This window comes from Armigeres subalbatus, chromosome 2 (genome assembly GCF_024139115.2).
Source record: "Armigeres subalbatus isolate Guangzhou_Male chromosome 2, GZ_Asu_2, whole genome shotgun sequence".
Taxonomy (NCBI): Eukaryota; Metazoa; Arthropoda; class Insecta; order Diptera; family Culicidae; genus Armigeres; species Armigeres subalbatus.
In genome coordinates this window covers 125,449,303-125,476,642 of record NC_085140.1, presented here as the reverse complement: position 1 = coordinate 125,476,642, position 27,340 = coordinate 125,449,303, and the positions used below count along the sequence as shown (strand labels likewise).

Genomic DNA, 27,340 nt, shown 5'->3' with positions numbered 1-27,340 from the left:
CTAGAATCTTACGATATGCTTATTCGGAATTTTCAGGAAGATTTTTCGGTTTTTTGAGAGATTCTAGGAGTTTTCATAGAAAAACTTTCAATTTTGCACTAGAAATATTATTAAATATTTCAAATTTTAAAAGGAAGGGCTGAAAGTTGTTAGACCGAATATGTCATTTGGCCGAAAACCTTCTAGCCGGAATTAATATGGCACAAATCGACATATGGTCAAAATTTCGTTTTGTTGAACAGGTCATTTGCAAGATAAAGTCGTTTGGACGAGTAAATGATTTGGCCGTATAGGCTCGTGTTGGGCAGAAAGGTGCATTCTTTCATTAATAATCTAATGGACTCACTGAAGTAGAAGTCTGAACTTTGAGCGTTAAGCTATCTTGGGTTTTGCCAGGAAATTCTAACGCTAAGTTTTCTACAAAATCTTGCTAAACTTTTCGGTATTTTCACTTGTTCTTTTGGAGATTCCACGGAAAAATCTTTGAAAATTGTACAGAAACTTCTTTGGAAATTGCACAAGAATATCTTAAAAATTTCTTCGTTAATGATTTTGAATTTCAACTGAAAATTCTTGTGAAATTTCCAGAAAAGGGACTATCTCCGGAATTTGCAAGAAGAATTTTACGAAATATACACGAGAAATCCTTTGCGGAAATCCTTCTGAATATTTTCGGAATTTACGAGAGATATTCTTTGAAAATGCACGAGAACTCTTCAAAAATGAAATTATCAATGAAATGAAATTATCAATGGAATTATATTAATTACCGAAAAGATCCTGAAAGAATTCCGGTGGAAACTTCAAGATTTCTTCCAGGAGTTCTACCGGCAGTTCCTCCAAGAATTATTCCAGTAGTTCTATTGGAAGTTTCTACGGAGGTTCCTTTGAATTTCTCCAGAATTCCCTCAGGGAATTCATTCAGATTTTCTTTCTGGAATTCATTTAGGCTTCTTCAGGAATTTATATAGAAATTCCTTCAGAAGCTCCTCCGAGAATTTCTCTGGGAGCTTCTCAGGGAATTCTACGGGAGGTCTGATGATGATGATGATGATAATCCAGCTACATACCCCTACAAAGGTTTCAGCTAGACGAGATTTCTAGACTAACATTTGAAAAGGGCGTAACAGCCAAAATTTATTCCTTCTGATTCTTTGTCCACATATATAGTTGTATATATAGACGAAGAATCAGTAGAAATAAATTTTGGCTGTTACGCCCTTTTCAAATGTTGGTCTAGATTTATCTATAAGATGAATTCTCCAAGATTTTTTTTCGAGAATTCTTCTGGTAGTTCCACTGACAGTTCCTCTGAAAATTATCCCGGGAGTTTCTTCACAAATTCATCCGGGAGTTACTTCGAGAATTCCACCGGCAGTTCCTCTGGGTGTTCCTCTGCAAATTCCTTCGGGAGTTCCACCAGTAGCTCTTCCAGGAAATCATACAGGCTTTTTCCAGAAAATCATTTGAGGTTTTTTCAGAAATTAAGCTGGAAATTTCTCCTGAAGTTCTTCTGATGGTTTCTCTCGGAGTTTCTCCGGGAGGTCCTATAAGAATTCTTCTAGGAGTTCCTGCTGAAATTCCTCCAAGAGTTTTACCGGCAGTTTGAACGAGAGTTTATCCAGGAGTTTCATCGGCAGTTCCTCCGGGTGTTACCCTGAGGATGAAGTCCTGGAGGAACTTCCAGAGTCATTTCCGGAGGAATTCCCGAAGGAATTTCCGGGGGAATTCCCGGAGAAGTTCAAAGAGGAATTCTTTTAGGAACTGCCGGTGGAACTTCTGTAGGAATTTCTTGAAGAACTACAGAAAGAATTTTCGGAGGAAATCCTGGAGGTATTCTTGGGGGAACTCTCATAAGAACTCCCGGAAGATCTCCCAAGTGGACTTCCGTAAGAATTGGAGGAAGAACTTCTGGGGGAATTAGTAGATGAATTCCTAAAGGAAGCCTAAATGAATTCCTTAAAAAAAAACCGGAGGAACTACTGGTGGAACTCCCGGAGGAATTTTCAGAGGAACAGCCGGTGGCATACCCGGAGTTGAATTTCTTAAGGAACTTCCAAAATCCCATTTCTCGTGATATTCCTGCCAAATATCCTCCAGGTATTCCCTGTGAAGTTCCTGGAGGAGCTCCCGGAGGAACTCCCACAAGCACTTCCGGAGGAATTCCCACAAGGAAGTCCTGAAATAATTATTGGAGAAGTTCCTGAAGGAATTTCCGGAGAAATATCTGAAGGAATTCCAGGAAAATACCAGGAGGAATTAATGGAGAGGGCTGCGAAATGGTGAGTTGACATCCGGGAAGGGGCGCCTAACATAGCTCTGGTCCTCACAAGTTCCAATACTCACGCTTCCACGGGTCTTCCGATGACAATTGACCGCCAGCTAAGGGTTGCGTACTTAGCTGGTAGTGCAGCCTGGGCACTGTTGTCCTTCTGACATCAGCTAGAGTGGAGCCTAGGATGTGGTGGGGTTCGACAGTGGGCTCTGTTGAACTTCTATAAAAAGCTGCATGTGTCCCCAAGCAGACCCTATCAAAGCGACCGTGTGCCGCTCAAAGCGCACTAGCCTAGTCCTGGTGTTGGGTGGGACTTTAAACAAATTTGACCCGACTGATCGAGCGTCTGTCCACCAAGGAGGTGCGGCTCCAACAGCGTCTGTTCTGGCATCCAGCGGCTGAGTATGAAATGCTATTCCCCGGAAGCTATACCTAAGATGGCAGCCCCATCACGGTGGATAGGGAACCTTGGGCCAACAACCTACTGTTCCCGAAACATCAATTTGTTCGGAATCCGATAATGAAAGAATACGGACTGATTTTACGGCGACGACTCTTAGCGCGAAACAACGGACACGAATAGGAACATGGAACGTTATAACCCTAGCCCAGCAGGTTAAATTGGCACAACTTGCCAATGAGGCACGCCGCATGAAGCTTGAGATCCTGGGACTGAGTGAAGTCCGTTGGTCAAACTTTGGAGAACACAGAACGCCGTCGGGGCAAGTTCTGCTATACTCTGGTTTACGAGGTGAACACGCTCCCCGGCATCGCGGAGTTGGCTTCCTACTAAGCGCTCAGGCACACTCTGCGCTTATGAAGTGGGAACCTATAAGTGAAAGGATAATCGTTGCCAGATTTAGAACACGGGACCGAAACCTTACTATAATCCAATGTTATGCGCCAACCGATGCTGCCGATCTGCAAGACAAAGAGAACTTCTACAGCCAACTCAATGCCGTCGTAGATAGAATCCCGAAGGGTGATATCAAGATCTGTTTGTACGACTTCAATGCGAAGATCGGATCCGACAACTCGAACCATGAGCGCATTATGGGATGCCATGGTCTCGGAGAAATGAGCGAAAACGGAGAGCTGTTCGCAGAATTTTGTGGTAATAACGACATGGTGATCGGGGGATCGCTCTTCCCTCATCGACCGGTTCACAAGGTCACGTGGGTCTCCCGTGACGGCGTTACTGAAAATCAAATCGACCACATCTGCATCAGCCGAAAATGGAAACGGAGCCTTCTTGATGTACGGAATAAACTTAGTGCCGATATCGCGTCTGATCATCACCTCCTCATCGGCGAAATACGCCTGCGCATTGCGCGGATTCGTCGGCAGGAGGAGAGAGTTGGACGACGATTCAACACACGCCGACTGGAAGATGCCACGGTGAAACGGTCCTTCGTTGAAGAACTGGAGACGCGTGCTGCAGATATTCCGGAAGGTGGCAGCGTGGAAGACCAATGGACCGCCATCAAGAATGCCTTCATCGCCACCAGCGAGAACAATCTGGGCGAACTACGCACCTAGAGAAAACAATGGATCACCGATGAGACCTGGAGGAAGATAGAGGAGCGAAGAGAAGCCAAAGCCGCGATAGAGCGATCGAAAACCAGAGGAGCCAAAGTCTTAGCCAGGCCTGGGATTTGTCACCTTCATACAGAAAAACTATGCGACAAAACCAAAGAGAAAACAGTCACCTCAAACTAGACAGCACAACCTAACCAACGTAGCTCGATACAGCGTACTACTGGTCTCGTGCTCCGAAAAGACATTTTGAATCTTGACACATACTTATTTTGTTACGATATATTTGTCGTGTGACGCTTTCCATCACGACTAAGGTTTTGCACAACCAGACGGATTAGAATAGTTGTCATGGTTATTGACATAAAAGTTCGTCATGTCACCTTCGAATTTTGTCGCGACAAAAATTGTTGTCGTTGTCAGCAAAATGTTGTCATTATGAATTGATGACAAAATGTGGGGAAACCACTGAAATGGTGTGGTTTCTGGGTTTTACAGCAGTTGAAGCCGACTAATATGTACGGCATAATAATAATGTCTCGAATTTTGGTGATTTTAGTCCAGCTCCTCCTATTTAACCAAAATGCGTCATTTAATTACATTTTTAAAATGTATGTTTAAAAATCACGAATGGTTTGAATTGATCTATATCCGGAAATCTTTTAAGCGGGCCATTAACACTCGAGCACACAAGCTGTTGTATTTTGAACAACATAAACCAAAAAAACATTTCACGCTGTACATAGCATGAACAAGCCCGCATGAGCGTTTCATGACCGTATACTTATTACGTAAGCACTTATGGGGGGAGTACTATCATTTTCTTACTCTCCATATAAATAAAAAAAAATGTGTAAGAAAAAAATTTTACATGGGGAGGGGGTTTCGAAAAACACAGAGAAATGTACCGTAATAAGTGTACGGCCCCACAACAGCGCGTGCCTAGCGATTAAAATTTATAACTCCGCCCAAGTTAGGGGCCCTCCTTAGCCGTGCGGTAAGACGCGCGGCTACAAAGCAAGACCATGCTGAGGGTGGCTGGGTTCGATTCCCGGTCCCGGTCTAGGCAATTTTCGGATTGGAAATTATCTCGACTTCCCTGGGCATTAAAGTATCATCGTGTTAGCCTCATGATATACGAATGCAAAAATGGTAACCTGGCTTAGAAACCATGCAGTTAATAGTGGGGAAGTGCTCAATCAACACTAAGCTGCAAGGCGGCTCTGTCCCAGTGTGGGGATGTAATGCCAATAAGTAGAAGAAGAAGAACTCCGCCCAAGTTAACGTGCAGTAGTTCCAATCAATCAAAAATGTATCGAATGTTCCTTAATTGCCCCTAATGTAGGATATACGCTTAAATAAAATTCCGTAAAATATTGCAGTCATATAACCGTCTATCAGGCGATTGCTACAAACGGTGTACCGGTCAAAATCCACTGAAGTAAATATCGACGCGGACGATTGTACTGCGTAAGTCAAAACCTCGTAAAAACGACTTTATCAAAAATCGCTGTTTCGTATGCTCCGATTTTTTTTTCAAAACCACGTGAACAAAATCGGTTTAAAAAACCGTACTAGTTCAAAACCCGTTTGAAAAGCACGAAAACTCCATTGGCAGTCTAATGTTGCATGAAGAAGAAGAAACAGAAAAGATGATATTCGAAAAAAATTGCACGAGGAAGCATACGTAGAAAATTTTGAAACTCTTTTTAGAAATTCTAGAAGCCATTTAATTAAAAACGGTTAGCAGTACGGGGTCGGAAATTTCTTATGTTGTATAATAACCACATCATTTCTATCAAAATTTTTATTTAGTGATATTGCACTTTATACACAGTATAAGATATTTCCGACCCCGCACTGATAACCGTTTTTAAATAAATTGCTTCTAGAATTTTAAAAAAGAGTCTCAAAATTTTCTACGTATGCTTCCTCGTGCAATTTTTTTTCGAATATCATCTTTATGCTTCTTCTTCTTCTTCTTCATGCAACGTTTGTTTGCCAATAAACCGCGTGCGTGAAAAGCGAGCAAACTTGCGTTGCGATGGCTCAGTTGTTCGACACTGGAGGATCTTTCTCTATGCAAGAGACACTTGTTTATTTGTTTAAGTATTATTATGTACATAACAACGCAAACATTGAATAAAATTTCTTATTTCTAAACAGAAAATCTGTCAAGAGAACAAAGAAATAATTAATTATAAAGTGCTCTTTTCGGTATGATATATCAAATTTGTTCGCTGCTATTACTCCTCCACGCAGATGGACAACCAGAAGATGCAACATAACTTACTTTCGGGACCAATGGTGTGTCGTGCACAGAGCCGAAAGTGTATGCGCTGTCACACTTTTGTCGCAGATGTGTACTCTAACAAGACATACAACAAAAGCAAATTGTCGCGGTTGGAAGAAGTTGTCATCTGGTCGTGGGGATCCAGTCGTGCGACGGAAAACTGGAAGTTGACAATTTTTTTTTGGCTCACCATGTTTTTATGTATCTTGTTAGGTGTCACTGACAATCGCGACAATTCCCAGGTCTGGTCTTAGCCCGTCAACGATACACGGCTCTTGAAAAGGAAGTAAAACGCTCATGTCGACGGGACAAGCGAGCGTGGGCAGACTCTCTGGCCGACGAAGGAGAGAGAGCCGCCGCAACCGGGGACATTCGCCTCCTCTACGATATCTCACGACGCTTAAGCGGAGCGAAGATGAATGCAACGATGCCTGTGAAAGACGCGAATGATCAGTTATTGACCGACCCAACTGACCAGCTGAAACGCTGGTTCGAGCACTTCGAACAACTTTTTCAAGTGCCAACCAGGCTATCACCACCTCGGCATGATCTACCTAGGATCCGACATATAACACGTGTCAATACCGAAGCTCCATCACTGCTAGAGATTCAAACAGCCATCCAAAGCATGAAATCGAATAAAGCCCCAAGGGTCGACCGCATATAAGCCAAGATGCTCAAAGCTGACCCCATGACATCCGCTCAACTACTGCATCGTTTATTTCGTAATATCTGGGACACCGCAACTTTCCCGGTTGACTGGATGCAAGGTATCTTAGTGAAGGTTCCCAAAAAGGGTGACCTGACTGTATGCGATAACTGGCGAGGCATTATGTTGCTGTGTACCGTTCTCAAAGTTCTATGCAAAGTTATTCTAACCCGGATTCAGGAGAAGATTGATACGACTCTCCGGATTCCGTGCCGGAAGATCCTGTGTGGACCATAGTGTCACGCTCTGCATCATTTTGGAGCAGGTCAATGAATTCCAAGGGTCCCTTTAGTAGGTTTTCATTGACTACGAAAACACTTTCAATCGTTTCAATCACGAGAATATGTTAGGCGCCATAAGACGCAAGGGGGTTCCTGAGAAAATCATCGGCCTCATCGAAGCACAGTACGAGGCCTTTTCGTGTAGAGTGCTGCACAATGGGGTCCTGTCCGACCCTATCCGGGTCGTAGCTGGTGTGAGGCAAGGATGTATTCTATCACCGTTACTGTTCCTCATCGTAATCGATGAGATTCTGGTAGATGCGATTGACCGTGAACCAAACCGCGGGCTGTTATGGCAGCCTATAACCATGGAGCACCTAAACGACTTCGAATTGGCGGATGACGTTGCACTACTCGCGCAACGGCGCTCTGATATGCAGAGTAAGCTCAACGACCTTGCCGATCGCTCCTCCTCGGCAGGTTTAGTCATCAACGTCAACAAAACCAAACCGTTGGATGTAAACACGGTGACTCCTTCCAGTTTCACAGTAGCCGAGCAACCAGTGGAGAATGTTGAAAGCTTCCAATATCTTGGTAGCCAAATGGCGTCAGACGGCGGTACCAAGATCGACATAGGCGCACGGATCAAGAAAGCAAGGGCTGCCTTTGCGAGTTTAAGAAATATCTGGAAAAACAGGCAGATAAGTGAACGCACCAAAATACGAATTTTCAACTCTAACGTGAAATCTGTGCTGTTATACGCTAGCGAAACATGGTGTGTATCAGTGGAGAACACTCAACGGCTGCAGGTGTTAATTAACAGATGCCTGCGGTATATAATCCGGGCCTGGTGAAACAGAAATTCGGGATCGGAAGTGGGGCTGGGTCGGCCACACTCTACGTAGGGGCGGAAACGAAATCTGTAAACAAGCATTAGACTGGAACCCAGCGGGACATCGCAGCAGAGGCAGACCCAGAGGCTCATGGCGGCGAAGCCTCAATAAAGAAGTAAAAGAAGTCGACCGAAATCTAACCTGGCAACAGGTTAAAGCGATAGCCGGGCATCGCTCAGGATGGAGATCTTTCAAGTCGGCCCTTTGCACCACCGGAGGTGTACAGGATCCATAAGGCAGTAAGTAAATTAATGGGGAATTTCCCAGATGAAATCCTGAAAGTATTCCCAGATGACTTGCTGAAGAAATTACAGGATGAGGGAATTCCTGAAAGAACTCTTGGAAGATATCCTGGAGGAACCTTCTTCTTCTTTTTCTTCTTCTTCTTCTTATTGGCATTACCTCCCCGCACTGGGACAGAGCCGCCTCGCAGCTTAGTGTTCATTAAGCACTTTCACAGTTATTGTCTGCGAGGTTTATAAGCCAATTTGCCATTTTTGCCATTTTTGCATTCGTATATCATGCGGCTAACACGATGATATTTTTACGCCCAGGGAAGTCGAGACAATTTCCAATACGAAAATTGCCTAGGCCGGCACCGGGAATCGAACCCAGCCACCCTCAGCATGGCCTTGCTTTGTAGCCGCGTGTCTTACCGCTAAGGAGTGTTGATGATACCAGTCTACAATAAGCGTAGTCATCAGATGAGTTTTTGGTAGTATGACCGGGTATTTAGCTTCAGAAGTAGCAAACCACGCTGCTCCAATCCTTCCTCGCATTCTTATTACACCGTTATTATCCATATATGGCCATAACTTGTAGATTGGGCTCGATTTTGGTACCATGTTGCGACGTGAGTCAGGACTTCCTTGCGTTTCCAGAGTACTTGTCTCTCCTGGCCGTAGACTTCAGCTTGAACCTGCTTCCAAAGCTGCCTTTCGGCGATTCGCAGCTCGTCTTGAGTCAATACTCCGTTTTCTGTTGCTTGTCCACTCCGGCGCCCCTTGACGTTGGTGATGAATCTCATTACGTAAGCCTGTGTTCGCAGCAATCGTTCCCATTTATGAAAACGCGTGAATTCTATGAATGAGACTTTCACTGTACGATGAAGGTTGTGTATGCTTATCGCTTCTTCATCGGTCGACGTTTCGTGGCCACGTGCTTTCGTGTTGGTAGGAGGGTCCAGAAAACCAACGGCTGTTTGAATTGAAGTTTGGTCCATTCCCCCACTTAGTTGCATCATCGGCTGGGTTCTGTTTGGTAGGCAGCCATCTCCATTGATTCATTTTCGTTAACGATAGAATTTCACCAATTCTAACTCCTACAAACTTATTATATTTTCTGTGGTCTGAGTTAATCCAAACTAGGACCGTTGACGAGTCTGACCACAGATAAGCATCGGCGATTTTGTAGGAATGAGAAGTAGTTATTGAGTCTGTCATTCGAGCTGCTGCCATTAATTCGAGTCGAGGGATAGACACTACTTTAAGAGGAGCCACTTTGCTTTTAGCACCCAAAAGCGCCAATTGCACTCCTTTTCTTCCGTCTGTGCGCAAGTAGGTAACGCAGGCATACGCCGCATCGCTAGCATCCACGTATATGTGGAGTTGCTTTAATTCATCTACTTGCCCACGAAAGTAGCATCGAGCAATCCGCAACTCACGAAGTAGTGGTAAGAAACTGATCCATTGTCGCCACCTTTGTGCCAACTCGTTGTTTACTTGTACATCCCAATCGACACCCGTAGCCCAGACGTCTTGAATCAGAATTCTACCGTGGATCAAAAAAAAGGTCACGAAGCCTAATGGATCAAAAAGGCTCATGACAAATTTGAGCATTTCTCGCTTCGTAGGGATGTGAGCGGAATCGACAACCTTATTCAGTTTTTCAAGGAAAGTTAACGTGTAGACAAACTCATCCTCGGACGGTTTCCACTGCATCCCCAATACCGATTCTACTTTATCAGCCCGTATCAGGTTCAATGGTTTGGTATCTTCGATATTGCAATCCTCTGCTTCTCCATTGATCGCAACCAGTACATCATTAGAGTTGGACAAAAAGTTCCTCAAGTTAAAGCCTCCTTCGGAATGGATAAACTTTACCTGTCTTACTACCTTGATAGCTTCCTCCACAGTCGCAAAACTATCAAGGTAGTCATCCACGTAGTGGTATTTAATAATTGCTGCTGATGCTCTGGGAAGTGTGTCGTTGTATTCTCTCGCATTGATGTTTTTAACGAATTGAGCTGAACTCGGGGAACAGGTCGAGCCAAATGTAGCAACATCGATAATATACACTAAGGGTAGATCTTCTGAGCTCTCTCTCCAAAGAAACCGCTGCGACTGGCTATATTGGGGTTTGATCAAGATCCGGAGGAACATTTCTTCAATATCTCCAGCAACAGCTATTTCGTGCTCACGGAAATGGTACAGAATGGAGATAAGGGTCGTCAACAGATCAGGGCCTTTCAATAAAACTGGATTGATCAATAAAACTGGAAACTGGAACACTTTAGCTGCCGCGTCCCAAACAACCCACACCTTATGGTTTTTTAGGATTGACTACTATACACAGCGGCAAATACCAGACTCGTTTGATTTCGAAGCTGCTCAATTCCTCGACACTAGCTTGATGGCAGTATCCTTTAGACACATACTCCTCGATTTTTTGGCGGACTTGAGACTGAAGCTTTTTATCTCTGGATAACTTTCTCTCTAATGACTGTAGCCTTCTTATCGCCATTGGATAACTATCAGGAAATTCAATGTTATCTGATTGCCATAATAGCCCGGTTTCATATCTTAAAGATACTCGGCGTGTCGTTTCCTCGCTCTTTTATCTGCTCTTTTTTCTCGCTCTTTTATCTGCTTCAGACCCGGGCATTGTGAAGGACGGTTTGATTTCCGATTGATCTAGCGAAAAGAAATCGTTAAGTTGCTCGATCAACTCATGATCTACATCTCGAGCGGCCGCCACATGCAAGTTATCTGCGACTGCTGGTCCGGGTGGGATAGTGCTTCCGCTCTATCTTCAACCTCTCTTCTACAGTTTTAGCATTGAATTCATCACACTCCGCTATGCGATGTCCTATGGCATGGCACATAGAACAAGGCTTTGGCTGCCTTCTTATTGCTCCTATATTTTTATTCTCTACTTAAGCGGCATCATTGGTATGAACAAAAGCCTTCTCCTTATCCCTAGATTTGGCAGCCAATCCGATCGGCTGGCAGCTTGAATAAGTTCGTTCATAAAACTTCCAAATGCTGCAAGCGCAGCGCCCTTATGGAGGATCTTGTACCTAGCCCAATCCAATCTAAGTTGAGCTGGCAGTTTTGTGACCAGTTCTTGCAACAAAACGGGATTGGAAAGATGGTCTTCTTGTTTTGCCGCTTGCAGATGAACGAACAAACCAAAATCAATTAGGGTATCCAGACGTTCTGGTTTAGGAGCTGGTACTCTTGATCACTGCGAACAGTTTCTAGTACATGTCCATTTTGAAACGAAGCGAATCGTGCATAAATTATGCTAAACGGTTCAGCCATTCGTGAGTTAAATTGCCTCAAAGAAAATGTAAATTCTTTTTTCTCGTTCGGGTATTTTTTTGATCTGTCAATCATTTCGTTAATTGCAGCGTCGCACTCTAGATCGATTTCAGTTCGAGCTTGATGGCTTTCTGCAGAAGTCATGCAACCGTTGCATTTTACAATTTTCCAACTTCCTCCTATAATTGATCTATATACAAACACTATACACAAACACAGCTGATCCCAAGACGAATCAATTGGTGAGGAAATCTTGCAAATCGTTAAATCCGTTGATGAGTTATATTGCCTCGAAGGAAATGCAAACTAACTTATATATATATACAGTAAAACTTCCATGAGTCGATATTGAAGGGTCCATCGGCTCATGGAAATATCGAGATGAGGATTAGCAATTTTTTGGAAAGCTATTTTAACGGACCATCACAGTAACCCAGAAAATATTTTTTTTAATATGGCATAATTTGCTTCCATGAGTCGATATCGAGTCATAGGACATCGACTCATGGAGGTTTGACTGTATTTATATATATAGAGATAGAGATAGAGAAAGAGAAGACGAAGAAGAAGATAGAAGGTGTTACCAGGTTCTTGAAATAATATGAAACAATATTAAAAATCTCACATACACAACACAACAAGCGGTGGCATCCACAGGTTTGATAGCAGCAATGTGGGATAGGTTAATGCTTCCCATACAAGTGACAGAGTTCTTGCACGCAACAAGACGGCATCTCTGTCTGAGTTAAAGGTATTCAGATCTAGAATAATGAAATTTTCCCCTGAAATAAAGCAAGAAGATCGTCAGCTCTGCCGTGATCGATTATAAGGCCATCAAACTGTGCACTACTACAAGGAGGTTCAAGGAAATAGCAGAAGCTGCTGATATGGCATAAGATGATGAATCCATTGCATGCACAAATCTTTCAGCTCATCGCATATTGAAATGATTGAAATCTCAGTTGCAGTGGCATTATTGTTGTTTTGTGCGCTGAAAATTTGTACCAGTAAAACTATTCGCATAACCAGCAGGGGTAGCATTTAAAGTATTTTTGTAACTGAAGTCGTAGGTGGCGCTTCAAAAACAAACATCGTTTTCGTAGATTTATCTGGGAATATATAACAAACTCAAATATCAACAAAGTCATTGCTTTAGTTCAGGTCGTAAATTCCAAGCACCGCCATAACAATCGCTCGTCCACCTACACTATTCAATGCGTTTGCAAGTGATCTTCTAACTGGCCAAATTGAAGCCGAATGTTGATCAACAGCTATAAGGTTCGGTTCTGTAAGAAGGGTTAATCGCCGAACAGGAGCGTGAGACCAACACATTTGTCATCCATTCGCTACGATGAGGACGATTAAAAGAAAACTAACCAGAACGGTGCTGCTGACTGCTGTAAGGTAGTGGGTGTTAATTTATCCATATTTACGAGAGTGGGGTGTGTGCGACCATCATCGCCAGCACTGATCGAGATCGTCATCGTCGGCTGTCGCGGTTTCGGTGTGCACCGCGATCCGGTCGCACGATTTTCCGAAGGTTAAAATCTATTTTTCCAACAACGGCTCAGACTTTTCCATGACCATGAGGACTGGGTCAGTTGTTGAATTGAGTTGAGTACGTGGGTGTTTGGATGCGGTTTTCTCCTAGAGACGCATATTAGAGAACTTTTTTTTACACAGCTACTGACCTGTTCCGAAAAAATATGGAGCAAGAAAAAACTGAGCAACGCTGGTGTATGACGAATATCGGTATAACGATCGTATATTGTTTGAAAGTACTGGGTGGCTAAATGTAAATGCGTTTACCACCTGCTTTAGCGGCATACGCACCAGGGCAGAAAAGAAGGTGATTCAAGAGGTTGTTTATGCTGAAAAACGATACACAAAACGTAAAGTTGTCCGATTGTTTTAAGATAGAACGAAAAACGAACGTTAGTACAAACATAACAGATTAAAGCGCAAAAAGCAGTTACACCGTAAAACAGGCATGCAGTGACAGAACGATTAACATAAGGCATGTTGTTGAGTTATAGCTTCACGGATGTTGCGAACCGGATTGGAGACGTAATATTCGATTTTGAAGGGTAACATAAATTGAGAAAGCTCTTGGACGTATTGATCACAGTTTGGAACAATTACAAAGAACGAAAAATACACCAAAGGCAACATATTGAGAGCACCGGTTCCTTGGCATCTTGGACATAACAAATAATCATTTGCAATCAGCTCGAAAAATGATCTTCAGATGACTAGGGAAGCCACCGGTTCTCTCGATATGGAGTCTTAGATTCAACATAAAACTTATTAATTTTTGAGGTCAGGGGTTTTGGAATTCAGGATCAACGCAATATTTAATTTTTCAGAAACTGGGGGTTGGATTTTGGTGCAAAACTTTGTACACTTACTGTTGTTTCCGGGTGGACAATTTTCGTGATTTGTGCCTACGAGTTTGGTTTAAGGTGGATTTCGATATATTGGCAAACATTATCAACATTCAACATTTGTTTGTTTGGTTTTTTATAGCACACAGTGTATATCGTGTGGGAAGCAAAAAATGCAATTAAGTTAGAGAAAAAGAGAAAAGAAAAAACAATGAGATAAAAATAATCCAATACAGTGACGTGATCAAATGCTAGTACGAGCCTTAACATACTCCGAGTTTATACAGATTAATTACAAGTCAGTGAAAGTGAAAATCAATGTTAGTTCATTCTATTCTATTAATTCGTGAAAACGGTGATTTTTGTGAGAAAAAGAAAGTCCGAATAATCTACAGTCCAAAATACATCAAAGAGAAAGTAAGAAAGTGTGAAAGATGATTCCCAGTTTGAAGTTTACAGCTCTTGGCTAGCTAGTGCTGAGAGACATACAACATCGGCGGCGGCTACACGGAGTGGGCCTTGCTCGCTAACTTACAGAAGAGAACGGCTACGTAGTCGGAGTCCTCGATGATTTTCGACAGGATCTTAGCGTTCACTTCCTCGATCCGGTCCGGCAGGTCCATTGCTTCGAGCGACGTGAGGAAGTCCAACACGCCGGCTTCGTCCATCAGGTCACCTTCGTAGATGATTGGTTCTTTTTCTCTATGGGGATTAGGTTCGGTTCAGGAAAGCATTCACTAGAGAGGTCACGGTCATGGGCTGGTGCGTTACGCACAAACTTACCTGAAATAGGTGAGGGCGGGGAATTTCGTAATGCCATACTGTTTCGCTAGTCGTTTGTCGTTGATTTTGACGAAATCGACACCGAACGAGTCGGTGTCATCGTCGATGTGCTCGAGTTCGGCTAATACTGTGTCGCATGTCGTACAACTTCGGGCGTCTGTTTTCAGATACGGCGATAGGGGAGAAATGGTTTGATTAGAATCATTCGTGTGGAATCACTGGCAGTCAACCGTTTCATTATAGAGAGCTGTTTTTAAATCACTGCACTGTAGGTACTTCGATATTGGCACTTAAAATAATTGGATTCTTCTTTGTACACCTTTTTTTGATAATCCAAATAATATTTATGAGTCACTCAATTAATTGTTTGCCACTTAACATTGTTAGATTGCTCGATTAAATAGAATAAACTACGATTGTGATGTATATTAGACCTGTTCGTTCACTACAAAAGTATTCCAGCTTCAAAGTGCCACTTCTCCGTTTTAATAAACAGTTTGAAAGAAATCTCGAGGCCAATTTAAGGCCAAATCCATATTTATGATTTTTGGACTTTCCACTTTGAAGATTTCACTTCTCCAACGCTTAAGACAACCTTTGGAGTAGTATCCCTACCACAAACGTCAACCATCGCGCTCCTTTCAACGAAGAAACGACAACATACAAAAAGCACGTGCTCGGCGGTTTCGGACAACCCTGAACAGATAGGACAGGACAGGACTGGGGATATCATATACCCGAGTCTATGTAGGTTATGCCTGTAGCAGCTATGGCCTGACAGGAATTGTATCGAATGGAAGGGGTCTGCCCACCCATCTTGATAAACTTGGTATCAATAGACGTGCCCACCTAGCCTTCAGAGAGTTGTCCCATTTCCGTTACCATTTGGCAGTTGAAGCTACTCTAATGGTCCTACGAGCTTCTCTGATTCTGCCAAAACACCCTTCGTCTGAAAAGATAATACCTAACTGAAATGAAATTGTAAATAGCAAAAAAAAAACACTTTTCGTCTTCCCTGATGACTTCCATGCTGACTTAATCGACATGGCTGCTGAATGTAAGTCAAATGTCGATCATCACCCCTTAAAGCCCCAGATGCTGCTTTCAGGGAATCCCGTGGATTACTGTGGCTTGTACTTACTTACGAGCCTTAACATCGATGCCGACGTAGCGTATTTTGAACACAGCGTTAAAATGATCAATGTGTAAATGTAAATCAGTTTTTAAGATACAGCAACCAAATCAACGTGAATGATGCTGGTATGGCAATTTCTCTAGCACCAGAACCTTTTTAGCGTCTATCAAGAACGCTTAAAAAATTCCACTCAACTTCAACACTGCGAACTGACAGCGGAAATAAGGTTATTGCCTCCGTAACTTCGTCCAGTTGTTTACACTGAAGAGCTACTTCAATGCCAGATGATCTCACTTTAACGCCCTCACTCAGGACCTACTAGCTCAGATTACTATAAGATGTACACGCTCTAGCAACAATATCAGTTATCTGATCTGAATATCAGTTACCTGATGCATCAACGCTTCGTGCGTCCTCATTCAGTGTCGTTCCTTTGTTTGTCGGTCTCTCAATTGCGTTCTTTCAGAGTTAGGTACGTTGCTTCCACTTTGATATTGTAAGTGTTTGGTATTGTTAACTGTTTGTATGAATGAGATTTCGTATTTTTATAATCGTGAATATGCATGATAGGATGTTTTCGTTAGAGAGGTAAAGGTTTTTCCCCAGTAGGCCCACTTGCCATACAAGAGGGTAGTTATTAGGCGCAACCACCTTAACTGCTACTAACCACCCACTAAGCTTCTTCAACCCACCATCAGGAGCCGCAGGATATGGAGTTGGGAGCAGCCATTTTTTCTCTGCTCCTCTTTGCCTATGACAGTACCTTTCAGTCAGCAAGGCAAAGCAGGAGTAGCTTAGCGAACTCGGTTTGGCAACAGCGGGCTGAAGCTGATGATCGTTCGGCACAAATTTCCTGTCATTGTCTTTCAAGTGATAGTATTCACCCATGCATTTATATAGAGCCGTCGCATTCACGCAGCAGCGAGTGAACTGAATGGACTGTCACTACGGGCTGCGTGTGCAATGAGAAGAGAGGTCTTTTGTTTACTTTATCTTTGATTGTTGTTGCTAATCATTTTCAGTTTTCACTGCTAGGAAGTGAGTGTGAAGAGGAAATGGTATCAATATCCAACAAATTTCAGTCACTGAGACTGAGAATTCGCACCACTGGATGGGTTGCACAAATGGGTGGCACGAAAAAGAGACGAAGACTGTGAAAAGTCGATTACCCTTGGGGCTGATTGGGCTGGGACAAGTCGTCCACTTACCCGGCAGTCGTGAACAAGACAAGATGTCTAAAGCGCTACGAAAAGTTTGAAACCAGGTTATGTAAAGTTTTGAAAACCCCTGATTGTGAGCACTAATCAGGAAAATCAAGTAACTGCTCAATCCTCATCTCCAGGCAACTTGCGGATGGCCTGTATTGTGATCGTGTTTGTGATACGTGATTTCCGTTTCTATCAAATCAGGACCCTGTTGTTCTACCGTTGATTCCATCGTTGTTTTCCCGTGAATTTCAACGCCGTGCTTGTGGCCAGTTATCCGTGAAGCCCTTCACAGTCATAGAGCCCCCTCGCCGGGTAATTTCCGGAACCGTTATTGACCGAAGACCGATCCGTCAACACATCGGTAGCTTAGGACGCGACGAGCCCTCGACTCAACCCAAGGCGTGGAACGAAGCCAGACGAGGCTGAAGCATGCGGTCAGAGACGCATCAGACGCGGAAGGATGCAGCGAAGAGGAGAGAGGTGGCTGGGAAAGAAGAAGGTGCCCCATCAGTTGAGGTTAGCTAGTTCATAAGAAAGTGGGAGTAAGGTGAAGATTGGAAGGAGTGAAGCCCAATAAAAGTGTACAAATTGACAAAGCTGGTTAGGTATTCCTTAATTTCAAGTGCGAAGATTCCCTGTCCCGCGGTAATCTTACGAAGTGCTCCCGGTTGGCTAGACCGGCAAATACAATCTGCAAATAAGTTGCCAGAAATTTTTAGTTCACATTTTTTTGACAAATTAAGAGGATATAATCGTTTAGATGCTGTAAAATCAAAGAGCAGAATTTTTTGCTCGAAGTTTTGCAGCGTTGGATTCTCCAAATGACTATCCTTCTATCCTCAAAAGCATTTTTATTTTTGTTTACGAAGGCGATATTCTGCTTGTGCTCGCCGGAAACACCCCAGCCTAAACACGAAGCCGAACAGAAACAGCATTAAGCGCCGGATCTCATCTGTAGGCTACACCATGTCGCCCGGGATACGGATCCGTTGATACGTATGTAACGGATGGCACCGTCTTCCTGGCCCCAGCTGTAAGTTAAATGATTAACATATTCCTGATCGATAACTCATCAGAGTCCTCGGCAAGGTGCGAGGAGCTGGAAGTCTTCCAGTTCCAACGTAAACATCTTGCAGCGTTTTCGTAGGGGGACTATTCCGAAGTCTTACGTAGGTCGATTGCGGAAGTGCTGCACACCGTTTTCGCTAGATTCGAGCACTAGATCGATCAGGTGGAGGACGATTTGTGGACCCGAGCCGAATGGAGAAGACTTTTGTGTACTGCACAGGCCACTCCGGCCTTAGTCTGGTAATATAATAAAAAATTTCTTTGTGTACTATAGGCTCAGATTTAAAATCGTAATTTCCATAGATTTACAACCCAAGTAACACCGAAAACATCATTATTAACTAAGATCTAATAATGATGTTGAATAAAGGTCGGGAAAATGAAAAACAAAACATGTTACGTTCAAGGAAAGCTATGATAAGGTTTTTGCAAAACATACAGCAATTCGGTCAGAGAAGAAGTTTCATACTACATTCTCACAACTTGCTGATAACATGTCAATTTTTGACATTTATTTGGTTTTTTGAGATGTTTCGTTTTACATTCTCACAACATAAAACAAGTCTACAGGAAGATTTTACGAACAATGTCATAACATGTTCATTTTTTGACATTTATTTTGTCAGAATATATACGCAATGATAGAAGTTTAACGTAATTTCAACATCTTTTAAGATCAATGTTATGAACGTTCTTCATCGACCCTGTTGTTTATCGACAACTCGCCATATTGTTTTTCTTTTACAGATTCGAGAATTTGTTTACATATCAATTTCAAAGTTATGCTTTGGCATAGTTATATTTTTCTTCAATCAATGGCGCATGAATTTAGAAGAAGTAAAATGAAAAGTTAGCCAATGAAACATGAGCCGCATATAATGTTTCGACCGACACTTCGAAACAAATTTGATTTATTTATTCAGTTCGTATATGTTTATTAATATTATTAAAATGGTGTTCATCATTTCATGCATGCTTGTTTTCATTAGTTTTTTGTATAAAATATATTTCTTTGAACGTGTTGGTCAGCATTTTTGTTTTGGTATTCAATTTGACAGAGCCATGTTGAAAGTCGGTTACTGAAAACATCCTTAGTACTTAAGTTTAGTCTTGTGAATGTGCAATCAAAAACAAGGTTGCAACTGAAAGATGTTGAAAATATCGATAATTTTTGCGCTGTTTGGGTCGTGTGAAAGTAATCAAAGCAGTTTTTCATACCAAAACGTTACATACTATATGTTCGAAAGATGTATTTTTTACACTCATACAACAAACCGTGTTACTTGGGAAGCCTTTACAAGCTTAGGGTTCCGAAGAATCCGCAAGTTTACAGCAGGGCTGCCCAACGTATGGCCCGCGGGACGGATGCGGAAATCATTATTAAATACTGTAGGCTGTACGAAATATGATTTTTACTCTACACCAGGAAAATTAAACGAAAGTTAAAGTAACTTTATTCAGAATTGTTTTATTGATGCAAATTATTGGTGGAAGAGTGGTTTATCGAAGCTACAAGCTCTCTTTAATCAGGAAAACACAAGTCGAAAAATACAGTACGGGCCAGTTTTTCTGTTAGTGAGATTTTAGCAAAACGGATGAAACCATCCTAGGACGGAGAACTTGTTAATGATTGCACATCGGCTGTTGTTGACATCGTGTGCCCTAAGGATAAAGCCTTCTTCAGTAACATTTATTTTGTCGCTGTGAAGATTAGAAATTCTCGGAGAGGAAAACTACCCAGGGTAGAAGCCGTGATATTGATAACATGATAATATGATAGTATGATATTAACTTGTTTGAAATTAAAGTAAAAATAACAAGCGAAAATTACAAAAAATTGCACCGAAATATCATAAAAATATCAGGTTTTGCCATTAACAAGAACAAACTAATAGCTCAAGATATTGATAAGTTCTTGTCGTATGGATTGGGAAGTCGAGACAGATTTTATACAGATGGCTCAAAAATTGAAACAAAAACGGGAAGATCGCTTGATCTTAGTGGCAACACTATCCAACGGCGTTCCAAGCGGAGATGTTTGCTATATCTTTGCTATAATAAAATGTACTAGAGAGGAAATATAAATATGCAAATATTTGTATTTTCACGGACAGTCAAGCGGCACTTAAAGCCAAGAGAACTCCGTAAAACTGTACTGGGTTCCGAAATATTGTGGCATTGAAGCTATTGAAAAAGCAGACGAGCTTGCGAAACAACTTTCAAACACACAGTTTTTTGGCCCAGAACCTTTCTGCGGTGTATCAAACTGTGCCATAAAAATGGCATTGAAATCCTGGGAAGCACAAAGGTTGATGAAAAACTGGTTGGTCGCCAAGAAGTGTGTTCAATCAAGGAGATTTAGAGTCTTTATGTTTCAGTAACCAAAAAGCTCTTGGAGCTCAAGAGCTATCTTTCTTTGCACCTTTACTGGCGTGGATCAGGGCTTACAATAGTCATTCTCGTCGTATGAAGAAAGCAAAAAAAATATAGGCTCCGTCATAACATTGCACGACGCAACACCTATTCGATAGTCGCGCAGTCAAAAGTTATGACGTTTTCCATCGTCACTTCTTCACATAATTGATTGCACGTCATTATAGACGGAGTGGTTAAGAACGGCTTTGGGACAGTTCGTCGAATGACATTTCGTCGAATGACGTTTAGTCGAAAAGACATTTGGTCGAAGGGACATTTATGTCGAATTCGTTTTTAAACCTGGGTCAGTGCCAACCCGAACCCTGAATAAAAAAACGTTTTCAGTTCCATCTGTCATTGGATATGGTAGTGTGCGTGGCATCGTGTTTGTTTTGATTCGAAACATATGATCGACACCATACCGGACTTTACCAGTGCACTGGCAGTTTGTGAGCCACAACGAATCAGATCATGATAAAAATGATCAAGTACGCGCTCTGATTTTCGCGAATTACGAAATTTACTTTTGGATGGATATATCGACCGCTTTTTCAGGAATTCCTCCGCAAGTTCTTGCAGGCATTTACTCGGAGTTTCTTTCCGGAATTCCTCCGGATGTTTCTTCAGGCATTCCTTCGGAAATTTCTTCAGGAATCTATTCGGAGCTCGGGAGTTCGTTAGGAAAGTTCCGAAGTTCCTTAATAATTTCCTTCGGAAGTTCCTTCAGAAAATCTTTGGAACATTCCTTCAGGAATTCCTCCCAAAAATACTTCAAAACTTCTTCCGGAAGTTCCTTCAGTAAATCATTTGGAAATTCATTCATGAAATCCTACTCAAATTCATTTAGGAGTTCCTCCAGAAGTACCGTCAGAAATTCCTCCGGAAGTTCGTCTAAGAATTCGTCCGAAAGTTCCTCCAGAAATTCCTCCGGAAGTTCCTCCAGGAATTCTTCCGGAAGTTCTCCCATTCCTCCGGAAGATCCTCCAGAAACTCCTACGGAAGTTCCTCCAGAAATTTCTCCGGAAGCTTCTTCAGAAATTCATCCGGAAGTTCCACCATAAATTCCTCCGGTAGTTCCTTCAGGAATTCCTCCGGAAGTTCTCCCAGGAATTCCTCCGGAAGATCTTCCAGGAATTGCTCCAGCTGTTCCTGCAAGAATTCCTCCGGTGGTTCCTCCAGAAATTCATTCCGAAAGTTCCTCTAGAAGTTCCTCCGAAAGTTCCTCCAGGAATACCTCCAGAAGTCCCTCCAAAAATTCCATCGGAAGTCCCTCCCGAAATTTCTCAGGAAGTCCCTCCAGAAATACCTCCGGAGAAATACGTGGAGGAGCTTTTGGAGCAATTCCTGGAAGAGCTTCCAAAAGAGCATCCGGGAAAATTATTGGAGGAACATCCGAAGGAATTCCTGATGGAATTTCGGGAAAAATTTCCGGAGGAATTTCTGAAAGAACTTCCGAAGGAAATTCCAGAGAAATTTCTGGAAGGACTTCCGGAGGTACTTCTGAAGGATGTTCCGGAAGAATTCCTGGAGGAACTTATGAAGGAATTCCTGGAGGAACTTTTGGAGGAACTCCCGGAGGAATTCCTGGAGGGACTTCCGAAGACATTTCTGGAGGGACTTCTGTAGGAACTTTTGGAGAAAGTTCCGGAGGAATTCCTGGAGGAACTTCTGAAGGAATTCCAGGGGGAAAATTCTGAAGGAGCTTCCGGATGGATTTCTGGAGGAGTTTCCGGAGGAATTTCTGGAGGAACTTCCGTAGAAATTTCTGAAGGAACTTCCGGAGGAATTCCTGGAGGAACTTCCAGAGGAATTCCTGGAGGAACTTCCAGAAGAATTCCTGGAGGAACTTCCAGAGAAATACTTGGAAGAAATTTCGTAGGAACTCTTGGAGGAATTTTCAGATGAACTTCTGGAAAAATATTATGAAGGAATGTCTGAAATATTGTTCTAATGCATTCTGGGAAGAATTCACAATGGAATGCATACAAGACTTCAAGAAGGAATACCTGAACGAATTTTAAGAATTCTTTGAAGAATTTCCGTATGATTTTTTGAAGAACTACTTAAATAAATAATTAATGGGGGAATTGAAGAACAAATTGCAATATAATATTTCCGTTCAAAACAAATTATCCTGGGATTACTGAAAAAAAGTCCTAAGGGAATTTAAATATAATGTAAATATAAACAAATATCATAGGGAATAAAAAATGTCCGTAAAACGGCTTTCGATGCGCATTCTTTATTAAATGCACAAACAGTTTCGTTTTTACTCTGGTTTGTATTTGCCTTCGGCTTGTTTATTCCACCCATATGGTTTTGACAGTTGAAATGCAGTTGTATTGGTGAACCTGGTGCGAAACCGTAAAACAACACAGTGCGAACCCGGCAGCTTTGGGGTTGGAACTAGTGCGAACCTAGTTCCAACCTGAGCGAATAAAAAAACACTTTGACAGCACTTAGATTGGAACTGGTTCCAACCTAGGTTGGAACTTTTTAAAAACGAATTCGACATTAGTCAAATGGACATTTAGTCGAAAGGAAATTTAGTCGAATAGAAATTCAGTCGAGTGTTGAAGTGTTTAGATATAATTAGTTGAATGGATGAATCGCCCATAGATTTTTGGTTAAATTTGACTGCGAAAAGTCGCGTCTTCGGTTGGTTACTTGATAAATGGTGATCAACCTACAATACCCGAGTAGCACACTTGTCATATATCAGTCACTGTGACACATATGCGACCAAATCCAGTCACATTGAAAATGCTGCAACAAAATTTGTGTGAATTGTGCTACTAGGGTATACGATACGAACAGTTAATAGTAATCAGGGGTATACCACAAACGTTCAACTCAATGACTCAGCTCAACGCGGTGGTTCCACGCCCGGACAAAAAAATACATAGTATAAAAAGATGACAGTTTCTCGTTGCGTCAGTATTGGTAGTGTGCCCTTAAAAACAACAAACCTAACAATACAACGTATACGCCAGCCAACACGCAAACAAAGATGTGCATACACAAGAAAATAATCATCTCTTCACCGTTGCCAGATTTATTTATTGGAAAAAATCATATCTATTTGTCGAATTGAACAATAAAACCAAAAATAAATATTTCAACATGTTATATAAGCTTCTATTACATTCCAAGTTGTGTATAAATTTTTTTAAGCCGATAAATACCCATATATTTGATACACCATGAACATGTCTCATGATATAAAATAAACAATTCGTCAAGTCTGGGAACATTATGCATCAGCTGGCATATTTTTACCACCCCATTTCCACCCACCCCAGTTGTAAACAACATTTTATTTATCGCTGCTGCACTTTTCCGTATCAAATGCATCACTATTACAAACAAGTGATTCAGTCATTAATTTTCAAAACATTGTGATGGAGTCTTGAGCCTTAAAGGCTGTGAAACAAAATAAATACTTTGGCGCAGTTGCCGGCTGAAATATGGTACATTTCCCTCATCTTGTTGAAAACGGCCTAACATGCTACTGAAGTCGAAGGTGTTGTGACTACCCTTGTTATAATATGCGTTAGGCGAGAAATAGATATTCACCCTATATGGAGAGGATGTCTGAATAAAAATAGTTAGAAGTATTGTATCAACGAACAGTACAACACGGTCTCACCGAAACACAATATCACAAGGAGGAAACAGTTTGTTATATTTTCCAGCGGTTTCGCGTGCGTATTTTCGGTGAATATTTAATTATTGACACTGTTAGTACCATGTATAAAGGTGTTTTTGGTCTATATAGCATTAAGGTTCCCCAAACACACGCGATGCGACATTCGCGACGGGATTCTATCGCTTGGCGACAGTGATTCAGCTGTCGTCGTTGGTATGGAAGCGTAAATAGAACATTGCCTGTAGCGACCAAACGATAGAATCGCGGCGACTAGTTGTCGCCGTCGCGGAGATGAAATCGCTTAGGTCTGGGGGAGCCTTTACCCGTACACTTTTGCTTCGTGAAATTTGTCTTTTTGCGATTTAATTTGCAGTGTTTAGTATGCTAAATATTTTTATTGGCGCCACAGATTTTTGGACCATATTTACAAGGATGCGTTTAATAGCTATTTAGAAGAAAATGCATAGTGTAAGTGTATCGGTTTTGGGCACCTTAGTGCCTAATTTGGCCAACCCTGAAAAATGCTTTTTTTTTTTAAATATCTATCAGTTTCCACAGCGAAGAAGCATAAGTGATATATCTCCTGTTACAGCAGTTACAGAATTTATAATTCCTAGAAAATTGCTTTATTTTCAGAGTTATGCATGAAATTGGCCAAATTAGGAACATGTCCAAAACTGGTACAGTTTCCCTGGTAGTAGAGAGTTTTTCTTGTGTTTCACGGATATTGCCTGCTTTGTTTTCACAATACCTATCGTTTGTGACTCGTTTGACTATTTTGATCTCGTATCCATACAGATAGTTCATCGTTTTGATACCGTCGTTCGAGGTGACATTGGGCCTAGGGGGTAAGATTGGGCCAAAAACGAAAAATGTTTCCACTCGTAATACCTCAGAAACTGTTACGAATTTTGATGAAAACTTCAAACGGTTCGAAATTATATTAAAATTAACTTCTAGGAAATCACAAAACAAATTCCAAGAACTAATTGTTCTCGTACCATAATGCTTGGAATTTGAATGTAAAAGTATTGATCAAATGAATCGGTACAAATTAGGCACTAAGGTGGCCAAAACCGGTACACTTACCTTATGTATTTTCTTCTAAATAGCTATTAAACGCATCCTTGTAAATATAGTGTCAGTAATGCCCCAAAAATCTATTACATTACTAGTTTTTAGATCGATGGATACCTGGTTATCATGTTACGATAATCTGTTGTTGTTTAATCGAATTGTATGGATATTTTATATAGCGGTTCTGGTTCTTTGGGCCAAGTCCAATAATATGCGCTTTTGTTGATTTGCCAGCAATTCTTAGTTCGAAAAATTGACCCGGTGCTTGAAAAGGTTGTACAGGCCTGGTTCACAGCGTCCTTTTGGGTACCCTGTGCCAGATCTGGGTACAGCTAGAATCTAAGAAATACGATAGAAACAGCAGAACCGGTTCATTTGTCACGTTCTTCCAAACTAAAAAAAATCAAAAAATTTAACGACATTTACTGATTGGTCTGAAAATGCGTGCATATTTTTTGTAAATCTATTGTCCCGTAACAAGTTCTAAAGACGTAGAAAATTGACCGGATTGCAGGAAACCGACTGAATCGGATTATGCATTTTAATGTTATTCATATAACAGTAACAAGAAAGGCATGATCTCCGCTCAGTACATTCATTCATATGTTTGTCAATATTAACAACCCTGAGTGTAACAGCTCACCTTTCGGGGATTATTCTGGATTAGTAAACTAGCTTGGAAGAGGCTAAAGTACTTGATCCTCATGCCACTGAAAACTTTACAGGCTGTAGTAGCCCCAACACGGCGTGAACATCTGCCGCACAAGAAACAGTGAACCTTAGATGACTATGACTATAGACACCCATTATTTTCGTTCTAAAAATATACGCAGCCAAACAAAATTTTCCACGTCATACCACGCGTCAGCCTATTGAATTACAAATGGGTAATGCTGTACGTACCAAACTGCAAACAGTCAGTGTGGCAAGCTAATATTGGAAAACCGAGCGATTATTTAATTTTTCATCGCCAACCAACGCGCTTGGAAACTTCAAACGCACCGTGAAAATTAATGCGTTCGATCCTGCTGTCAGTTGTTGGTTCGATTTGTTCATTAGTGGATTTTTACGATTGCCGAAGTCCGCCGAGCAGGAAGCTAGGTAACTGTATCGGGTTATGGAAATGCGAAACACTTGATATTGCTGATTTCACAGCGCGCGGCATGGAAAGGAATGGGATCAGAAAGAACTGAACTGGGTGCTCCCATTAGTGTTACGAGGTCAAACACTTTTTTCCCCAAAATAACCATCAGCGCCACTTTTGCGTAGACCCCAAGCAACAGCGGGATAATCTGCAATTACTAATCCAAACTGACGTGGGCCGTTGGGTAACGCTGTTTTATTACCTCATAGTCAGGATTGGGTTGAAAGAACAACAATCGGCATCCTCAAGTTGTCAAGCGGTCGTGGATGGTTTCAAGTGAATAATTGGAAAATACCGGCTGAAAACACTACCGACTAGAGACAAGAAATTTGTCCATTGTTATTTTTAAATTTTAATGCTGTTAGAACGTTGGCCTCGACATGATCCGGTACGTATGGTTTCGGACGGTTCGTGTCGTGGCGTAGGTATTTCGAAGTTGGGATGATTCGTAATAGCAGGGTCTTTGATGGATTGGTGACGGTTTTTGTCGTTCTGTTTGGCGCCATTTGAGTCATTGTGTTTTTATCGTAATGTACCAGAATTATAGCAAAGTTATATGTGTTGGATCATCGAATCCTGTTTTTAAACTTTCCTAAGTTGAAAAAAATGAAGCTATTCATCTTCGATTTATCAATTATGAAATTATTTTTTGGTGTCATACAGCATCGTACATTAATGACGCAATGCAAAGTTATGATCCACTTTAAAAATATGGCCAATATGCGGTTCTATAAACCATTTTGGCGTTTCTATATTTGTTTCCAGATATAAGTTGAGGTTCTTTTTTTTTTTCAATTAATCGATATCCACTTGGAAGGTACCATTTCGGCTTCATATGAAAAGAAATTCATGAATGGAATGCTCAGTTGGGTTCCCACAGGGGTGCTATGACAGCAGTACTGTCTATTAATTTAATGAGTCTCAGTATTATTGAGTCAGCATGTTTATTGTTTGTTTACTTGGTAAAACTCATTATTCTGATATTTGTGCCATTCACCGTTTTCTACA

General features: G+C 41.7%; 1 protein-coding gene across 4 annotated transcripts in view; it reads right to left on the bottom strand.

Annotated features, from left to right (window-relative positions):
- The window catches only part of LOC134210806 (uncharacterized), a 188,191-nt gene that overhangs the window by 132,541 nt on the left and 28,310 nt on the right, over positions 1–27,340 (bottom strand). For 3 of the 4 annotated variants that reach the window (XM_062687094.1, XM_062687095.1, XM_062687097.1), the window contains exons 2-4: positions 14,637–14,793; positions 14,389–14,555; positions 13,878–13,913 (exon numbers count right to left, since the gene is read on the bottom strand). In XM_062687094.1, coding sequence (XP_062543078.1) covers positions 13,878–13,913; positions 14,389–14,555; positions 14,637–14,793 — 360 coding nt within the window. The remainder of the gene's footprint in view (positions 1–13,877; positions 13,914–14,388; positions 14,556–14,636; positions 14,794–27,340) is intronic. The other variant, XM_062687096.1, reaches the window with a different exon arrangement.